Source organism: Cynara cardunculus (genome assembly GCF_001531365.2).
Source record: "Cynara cardunculus var. scolymus isolate 2C chromosome LG 4, CcrdV1, whole genome shotgun sequence".
NCBI classification, from domain to species: Eukaryota; Viridiplantae; Streptophyta; class Magnoliopsida; order Asterales; family Asteraceae; genus Cynara; species Cynara cardunculus.
The window spans coordinates 10,590,913-10,601,127 of NC_037531.1; the positions used below are offsets into that span (position 1 = coordinate 10,590,913).

General features: G+C 34.3%; 1 protein-coding gene across 1 annotated transcript; it reads right to left on the minus strand.

The window, feature by feature from the left end:
* Positions 1-7,930: 7,930 nt before the first annotated feature.
* On the minus strand, positions 7,931-10,215 carry LOC112510849 (laccase-21-like). Its single transcript, XM_025116198.1, has 6 exons — positions 10,129-10,215; positions 9,876-10,027; positions 9,546-9,790; positions 9,242-9,374; positions 8,190-8,692; positions 7,931-8,109 (listed from the first exon to the last, which is right to left on the minus strand). The coding sequence occupies exons 1-6, from the start codon at positions 10,213-10,215 to the stop codon at positions 7,979-7,981; spliced, it is 1,251 nt and encodes a 416-aa protein (XP_024971966.1). The 3' UTR covers positions 7,931-7,978.

Here is a 10,215-nt window from a genome sequence, read left to right on the forward strand (position 1 = left end):
AGTTTCAAATCTGTAAGGTGTGATCTTAGTTGTTGTTTCTTGGATTCATGTTAGAGAGTATGTTATGTGATGGTTGTATTTATAGTTGGTGTGAGAGGGACCATGGGAAGACGTATGGTTATGCTGGTAGGTGCACATCCTCACTAAACGTTAAAACAAGTAGTGAATCATATTTTTAAAACCATTTAAAGGGATTGTTTACTCAAATGTTTACTTGGTAAGTGCTTACCTATAGAAGTTAACACTATAATTTATTTTGATGCGTAAGATTTCAGTACATCAAAACGTACCCAATGCAATAATTTACTCGGTAAACGCTTAATTATCTGGGTAAGACTCTCTATCCTTTTCATCTCTCTTACCCGGTAAGATTTTTGACCTTTGTCATGTTCATCCGATGAGGAAATTTATCCGGTAAAGACTTGTCAAATAAGCGTTTAGTAAACGATCCATTACTATTTTTATCTAAACCGAGACAACAGAAAAATAAATTGATACCATTATACAAAACCCCATTCAGTAAATCGATGTTTTCGTTTATTCTTCCCATCATTTTCCACATATTCAACGGACAATAATTGATGCTCTCAAGTGTGGACAAGAGAGATGCATAAATGAGTTTTGAGAATTCGAACCTTTGGACTATGACTAGTTCAGAAAAGCTCATGAAAGTTCTATATTTTTCCTCAAGTATTGGTTATTGCAAAACAAATCGTCGAAGCTCGATCAAAACCTGGTACAGAAAGTGAGGAAATGACTATATGTCTTGTAGTTTTTGAACTTCTCTGTTACAAACTATATGTGTGTGTATGTTTTCGACCTAGCGGAGGCCATTTCTAGCCACATTATATGGTCTACTAATGGGAAAATGAAAGCCAAAAATGTTGATGGTGACTAAACTTGAGGAGGGATTAGGTAAAGTTACACCCTAACTCATTAACACGTATGTGTACACTTCATACAAATGAAAGACAAGCATTTATGTAAGTTCTTATCTCAAACGCCCATCAAACATGATGCAAATTTATTACTTCTTATTTTAGGACTATACGTTTCACCACTGAATTGTACAAGGTAATCAGGGTTTTAAAAGGTACATTATGACGTAAGACACATATTCGTCTTTACAATAAATTCTATCGCATTTTATGCCAAGTGTGATCCACATCATGTTGACTTGGGCGTGTCCTGAAATGGGGTTTTTTTTATAAGAAATGACTTTTCCAAATCTTTTAAACTTTATATTTTACGCTTTTATAAATTTATCTAATCTCATCTAGCAGTATCATGGATTCACAAATATATTTCATATGCTACATTACTTTCATCGCCTAACAGGACTGCCCAAAAAAATGATCATCGGCGGATTTTTGGTGGTGATTTCACGGCCGGAGAAATCCTCACCCAAAAAAGGATCACCTATAGATTGGCGGATAATGATGGCTGGTAATAATTTTCATGATTATTCGAAAACCAGTTGGCTAAGAAATTAAATTTACTAAATCACCGGCGGACAATCGTCGATAATTTATTTAATTAACAAATTGATTAAATTTCCGGTAGATAATCTGCGTGTAATTCGTCGGTGATTTAATATATTCACCGCAGGTTGTTTCTATTTTTATTACAAATGTCAAGGAAAAACCAAATTCACCAACGGATTTTCACCCCCTAATCTGTCAACAATTAATTGGTGACGGATATTTAATTATTTTCAAATTAAGTGTTCAATTTGTGACAAATGTCAATGAAAAGTTGATTTTTTAGATCTGTCACAAATCCGATAAAATGTTACAGTAGAATTCTTCGTCGGTAAAGCTCATTTGTCTAGTAGCGATAACCCTTCYAAATTCTATTGAACTTTTAGTCACAAACTACTATTTACATAWAATACAAATATATACGGTTTTACTTCCCTTATGAATGAAAGTTTTTATGAGACTTTTTTCAACAATACAAGATATAATTTTTTGAGATGGGCCACAAGATATTTAATAAATATAAGATATTAATAATAATAAAAAAAATTATTAACTTGGATATTCAACCCGGTATGCGAGCCGACTAATCCCAGAACGACCACATGCTTTGCATATAGCCCGTACCGGAGTCACTGCATTTGAACATCCGTGATCACAAGGGGATTTTTATATCTTCTTGGATTTGAACATGGAACCTCCTGATACTTTTGATCTTCGTAGTCAAGATCAAACCAAACAGGTACCACCCTTGTGGTTAACAATCTTTTAAAATCAGTTGAAACAAATTTTCTCAATTGCTACATCGATTCAATGATAAGGGCAAATGAGGTATTAAGTAATATATTATTTCTTAATTGATGTATTTAGATCAGTAAAAAAGTATAATGAATCAATAAAAAATGATTAAATATTATTATTTTTCACATTCAAATGAGAAACATAAGAGAAATTAATAATGTTTTATTTTTCAAATTAAAATAATAATCACATGATCATAATAAACGTATGTGATTGTCAATTAAATCTAAAGAATAAATAATGGTTAATAATTAAAAATGGTGTGTATCTTTCGTTTTATAAACGTAAGGATTTATTTATTCAAAAAATGTTCAATGACTTAATCATTTAAAACATGAAAGTTAGTTAGATTTTTCTCGTTTTTAGTAAGTTCAAAGATGTATTTGTTCGATCGGTTTCCAAAAGTTGAAGGATTTATTTGTTTAGAAAAAATTTAGAGACTTAATCACATAAATACAATTGTTCGTTGGATTTATTTGAACGTTTCACTTAATCTTTCAAGTGTAATTTTTTTTTTTTTTGTAAATTGTTGCATTTTTATTGAGTTTTCAGACCAAAATCAAATATAATTGTTATATATATTATCCTATAAAACATATATTAACTAGGGTACCTTCATCTGAGAACCTATAAAGTGCTAATAATTTTGAAAATCAGTACATCATGTGAAATTTTATATGATTTTTTTTCATCTACGGCTTGAATTAATTGTTTTGGTTAACATATATTTGTTTCACAATGTATTTGTTTCATATATATATATATATATGTTTTACAAAGTGAAATATTTTTTATATGTTTGCGAAGTAAAAAATACAACTTATAAAAGATTTCACATTATAAACCGAATACATTTGAAACAAATACATCGTGAAACAGATATATGTTCTGTTTTGGAAACGGCAATGCATTAAAGGACTAGCCAGAGACTAACAAAGAATTACAATATCACGAAACAACAAAAAGGAGATCTCCACAAGGTAACATTTTCGCGCTCTCCTTATGTCTAATTAATTACCAACCACATAAACAAATATATGTTAATCAATATATTAAATTCTTGCATTAGATGGAAAAAAACATGTAAAACAATACCTTACAATAACAGTTCTCCCAGTTTTAACAATATATAAGATTTTCAAATAATTAAGCCTCTACAAAATAATATCATCCCATATATACTATATTTTCAATTATTTCCATTTGCATACTTAATAGAAAAAACAAATGGCAAATAGTGAGTATGTTTATCCAACTGTAAACAAAATAACAAATATGATTAGATTTGTACAAGAGAACTATATATAGAAAAACATTTGAACCATATAAATTGAAATAAAATGATTACATCTGATTCGATATTTAAAAATATTTTTGAAGTTATGCCTTMAAATCCAATCAGTTTTTATCGGATACAAAATGATCCAAAATCTGGAAAAGATAYAAGTCCGTATATGTTTGTCGGATTTATCYTTGGTGGAATCTGAAAGAAGTTCAAAATCTGAAAGCAATGAGGATTTGGATCCTAACTGGATCTGAATCATAATTCTGATCCTAAAAGTCCTTTTGGGATCTGAATGATTCATAATCTTGTTGGAACCTGAAATGTAGATTATGATGTCTTCAACAAAATCGAAGACTAGTTGAAGTAAAACTCAGATAGTCACCAAAGCATATTGAAATGTCATCTACCAAATTGAAGACCAGTACGAGATAAAATCACAAATAGTTCAACAAGTATTATTTTTGGCAAGTCAATTTTTGAGTGCAAATTAACCAACAAATTTGGTTCACCAACTTTACCAGCTCTTGTCCTGGTATGGGAACATGATCAGCATATCAGACTAACTAAGTTCAAAAGTACTATTTTATTAGTATCATACATTCTTTACTATTTTCTCTGCATACAGAAGAACGGGTTGTTTTAACAAACATCTATATCATACTCAAAAAGCTGAAATGAAGAGTACAAGGATGCATTGATCAACATGGTTACAGTCTATTGTTATCACAAGGTAAGCATTATAATCGCATTTGCCACTTGTAAATGAATGATTAGATGGCGAAGAAGATGCATTCGGCTACAATTGAAGCCAGATTAGAGAATTGGATGCTAATGAAGAATAAGACATGTAATTCGAGTTAAAAAGATGTTCTCTAACAATCTTTGGAGTAAAACCAAAAGCTTTTTTCGTCTCGGATCATCTTGCAGTTTGTTATATAATTGGTGTTTTCTTGGAAACTGTGGCTATCTGGATTGGTTTGTGTGCACTTCGACTAGTCAAAAGTTAATAGACAGTCAAATTAACCCTCCAATGACCTTGAGGGGACTTGATGCAACGTACAGTACGATAATGAAGGAAGGATGATCCAGTTGGTTCTATGAATACCTGAGAACAATCTCTTCCAAATTGAACTTAAAGGAACTCAGATTTGGGATGAAAATTGGAAGTTTATGTATTCAAGGTCTAATAATCCAACTTACACAAGAAACACATAGATAAGAGTTTCAAACTCAAATGGGCCTGAAAATACGATGGGACAAACATAAAAGTCCAAATGAAAAATGATAAAAAAAAAACATAGCATGAAAGTGTCTAGAAACATGTTCAAAAAGCATTTTTCAGTCTCGAAGATCTCATAATCCCCTTCGGGTCATATCCARGATRTKMTCCTCRTTTTAAGCTTTGAATCGATTGGGTATGGGTCTGAAAGGGAGCCCCATAGGAAAAGTTATGCGCATTTAAACGTAACACTGTTTGTTACATCATGAGCCTCTATGAACAATAGGGTCTAGTCCCCCACATCAAGGTCAGCATAAGATCCAAGTTTTTAAATATTCTGAACTTGTACTAGCTATGGAGTCTCACATCAGCTATACATGCATTTCATTCAAGAATCTACTGAATGGCTCCACTATCGTGAAAAGGTCATGTATTTAGCTACACCGTGAAGATATGAGTGCTAGTTAGATATATAAGGCTGATTTAGCTATTTGGGGACTATAATACCCGTATTTTTGTGGTTAATCGTTTCAAGGTGTAGATTTGATTTAGCAAGCCATTTGGTGTCCATATATTGKTGAATGTTTGTRGAATTTGAATCAASGGTCTTAGTTGATTTGGGATGAATAAAATTTGTGTTGAAAGTCATCTCGGGTATTAAGAGACCTCCCATGCAAGTTTGGTCGCACGAGAAATCACAAAACAACTTAAAGACACAAGTTAAAGTGTCAAGATGGTTACCAAGTGACTTAATTCGTTTAGGACTATGGCAGGAAAAATTTTGGGCTCGGACAACTTTCCAAGCGACTTAAGTCGCTTTACATGTCTCTTGAGACCCCCAAGGGTGATTTTCAGGGTTTTCTTCATTTTGTCATAAGTTTCTCATCTCTTATCCGATTAGGGTGATTCCAGAGACTACGGTTTAGTCTTTTGAAGCTCTTTATAAAGAAACAAAGAGGATTAAATTTTTGTTAATGATTTCTGGTTCCTGAAGTTGAAAGGTAAGATATAAAGTTTTATTTCTTGACCTAGGGTTCGGTATTTTGCATCCTCAACCTTTTTATCATCTTTGTGGTGTTTTTCTATATCTCAAGAGTTCAATAGAGTGTTTTTGAAAGCTTTAAGCCATATATCTGAAAGTCTAGCATATGGATCTCAAGTTTCCATCTATGGAAGTTAAAGATTTGGTTTTGGAATCAAGGCTTAACCTAACCTAACAAGGTGTGTTCAAGTTGGTTTATGAAAACTTTGTAAATACCAAAAATGTATATTTTGGAGTCTTAAGATGTTTTCTTGATATTTACAAAATGTGTTGATCATTTGATGAGATTTGCATCTTTGGTATATTTAGGTTATAAATCTTGTGAAATTCTCATATTTGGGATTTTTGAACATTTTGATAAATAAATCGTAATGCWTATGTTCTTTTGATAATTTATTGTATAAGTGGTAGTTATTTGATGTCTCCTAAGTCTTTCAGTCCATTACCGTTGAACAAGAGTGAGGACGGGTTCAACCTGGACTGAAGGGAGGAGGAATTCAATAGTCCTCTCTCCCCCTTGGGCAGGATCTTCCAACTTTTCATTCATTTCTTGTTCAATGCCATAAAGCGTGAACCATGATCTGTAGCCCCTACACCCACTGCACGAGTGGGATATTACTTAGTCAAGTAGAAAGGAACAAGGTCATAGGTTGCAAAACGCTCAACAGATAAATTGGAAGCTGTACAAGTTGGACATTGGAAGCAAAATAACCCTTTCATCACTGGCTCTAAGCATCTCAATATCCCAAGCTCAGTCTTTCGAGTAGTTAAGGAGCACGGGATAAAGGAACAGCAAGATTCAACATTGCACATGATCAAAAACCTATTCCCAAGGTGTGACGGGCGGTGTGTACAGGGCCCGGCGAGAGTCCTTCACTGCACTCACTGGAGAGAAGGGATCCGTTCATTTTTTCCCTTCTTTGGGCTCCGGTCGATAGTCGTCGTGGTAGTAATGTCCCGGATCTGACCACTAGATCGGTTGAAAGGAGTTGATGACGTGGTGCACTGTTTTTAATTAAAACATGAAATTATTCCTTTAGATAAAATTAGATTTGTGTTTTTTCTTTTTTTGAACAGCAAGAAATGGAATTTATTAAACAAAAACCTAGCAAGACGGTAGATTACATAACGTGCAAAAAGCATAAACGAGGATTACAACACCAAATTTCCCAGCTAATATCTTTCCCCACCTTGACTCTATTATTAACACACGGAAAAGAGTAGAATTGGACCTCGTTAACAACTTCCTGCGATGCCTGAATCTTGCCGTTGAAAATTTTATCGTTTTGACTTCTTTAAATCACCCAACAGGCCGCAATACATATCACATCCATCCACTGTTTTAACCATTTCTCGCCAACTGGGTTTACAATCAACTCCGGGTTTAGATTTGTGTATATATGTAAATCTAGAGGATAATTTTCTTTGATAATAAACACATTCATTTGCCTCTTCATCATTGAAGTGTTAACAATTCCATCATTCATTTGCTCATATATTTTTTTCACTTCAATCTAATTTTGGTTTTTAGTTAGTTAATGTTTGTTCTTGATGTTTGTATATTTTTCATGGTATTTTTTAATTAGTATTGTTTAATTTTGTTTCTATTGAGGAAGATGATTTTTTTTCTTGTTTTAGAAGATGAACATCAACAAGATAGATACAATTTTGTTTTGATACCATAACCACTTCAATTAATAAAGAAAAACGCACTTCATATAAAACCTAGAGGGTATTTTTACCAAAACAATCACCTAAATTTGATGACATCTAGAAATAAAAGAGTCCTATGAAATCACTATCAAATTGCTATCATATGATAGTCCATGTCAACATAGCTACCAAAATCGTTATCATATACGCAACCCATTGCTTAAGACGTCAATTCATTCTCATTCTTTACAACACTAGACCCGAAAAAGGGAAAAAAATAACATATAAAAGTCGCTTAACACGATATTTGTGAAATATATGAACAAAATTTATACCTTTGTTTATTCATGTTTATTCAAGTGTTATACATTCATAATCAATCAACGAATTAAAAATGTATACACATCTTTGAGACGACAGGTTTAAAAGACGAACATTGCCAATTAAAATTAATATATAGAAGGAAATAAATAATCTTCAGAAATAAATGAATAAATCTTCTAACACTTGGGCATGTCTGGTGGTGGAGGCAACATTCTTGCATCGCCACTCTTTCCATTCCTTACGATGAATACCATCTCCATCCCCCAACTAACATGACGTTCAAAATGACAATGCATGAACCATACTCCTGCATATTTAATTAATACACTGAATATATAAACTGATGTGCAACATAAAACACATTCTGAAAGGAGGAAATTGACGTACCAGGGTTATTTGCTCTGAATCTGATGGCTGTCCAACCATTCTGAGGAACTGCAATGGTTTGTTGAAGAGGAGGGTCGACWAGATTATAATTTAAAGGATCTCGTTGTCGATCAAAGTTACCGAATCCAGATCCAACAACGTAGAAACTATGTCCGTGCAAATGCATGGGATGATCTATTCCTGAAACCACATTTGTTCCTTGGAAAACAAGCTCCACCTTATCGTTATACTTGAGGATTTTCACCTCAGTTCCATTCATGGGAGTTTGTAGCGACGTATTCAAACTATCTGYAGTGTAATTGAAGATGAAAGGGGGATTATCAGGAAAGTCGTCCCCGTAAACACCATTCATTCCACGGTAATAAGCTCCAAGAATCGAAGTCCTTGGAGTATCGAATGTAATGTTGTTTATGCTTGCCCGAAACCTCGTACCCTGTGGTCCCGCACATGTGGTGCCACTCGCACAMGGCAATGTGTTAATCGAAAGTGTATAGAGTAACTTCCTCGTGATTTTCARTGGAACATCAATGGGATGATCAYGACTTGCTAAACTTCTTAGGCTACTAGTGAAACCRGCAGATGCATTTCGGTCATTAAAAGCAGGAAGAATAGGTAAGGCAGGTGATGGAGATGGAGTGTAGTTCCCATTGTACTTGATGAAGGCTGTGGTGGTGSTGCGGTCAAAAAGACTACGAGGGTTGCTGTTATAGAACTTTGCAGCCATATAATAGCGATTGTGGGGTTGGTTTGCTTCTAACAAGAGGTCTAGTGTTTGTCCAGGTGATATAGTCACATAATTTGATTTTAGTGGCTTGGTGTATGCCCCATCAGTTCCTACGACGGTGACTTGATGGTTATCGATTGCGAAGAACATGATGTTGTTCATGGCAGCATTTACCATTCGAAGCAAGTAAGTCTTTCCTTGATCCACATTTACAATGGTTGTTCCTGAAGACATTAAGCATTACAAATCCATAATTAGTTAGTTGATCTGGATGCATATCTACATATTAGTATTTGGTTTATTAATCACACAATTCGCCTTAATCAACCAACCTGGACGAGAGCAATTGTATTGATCGCCCGGTTGACCGTTGATTGTTAGAGCATCAGAGGGAGCTGGATCTCCTCCTGTACGCAGAAAGTCTTCCATCACTGTCTGTATATCATTTTTCCACCAGTCACCTGCATTATTCTCGATCATTAATTCTCTATGTCTTAAAAGTTATTTGAATTAGAAAATATATTTAATTTTCACCAGGATTATATAAGAATTGTGCTCGATTTCGTCGTGGAATATCGTTGAGAAATAGGAACCCGTGTTATCAAAGGGTATAAAGATGATTAAACACGTACCTAAGATGACGGGAACCTCTGCATGAGGTTTAGGAAACGGAAAAGTAGTCCCGATTTTGGGAGAGACGACTAGTAAACCATGTACGGTGGCTCGAGACCAATCGCTGTGTGCATGCCACCATAACGTGCCTTCCTCGTCAGAAAGAATAATCTTCTGGCTAAAACGGGTACCAGGTTTAATTGGGCATTGCGTGATAAACTCTGGCCCATCAGACCATGGATATCTAGGTTGTTTCACTCCATGCCTGTACCACTTATGATGTTAGTTAAAAGAACATTTCAGTGTATATATATACACAGAAGGAAATTAACACATAAATGTATACACACCAATGAATAGTTATATTCTGGGTGTCTTGGTTGATAACATCGACGATGACCGTGTCGCCTCTACGAGCAGAAATAGTCGGACCAGGATATTGTCCGTTAACTGTCAAAATGTTCTTGCTGCTGCATAGCCTTGTGTAGTTGTTTTCTTGAACCTGCAAACAGAAAAAGGTATGTTAATATCAAGTCACTTGCCAACCTCACAAACTAGCTAGAAAACATGTGAAAAGAGTCATATATGGAACCGAAAGCTTACCACGAAAGTATATTGAACCAAAGCTGCTTGTGATTGTATGAAACCAAGAATCAGTAGGAGCCCTAGAACGAGAACATGCATGCTCAT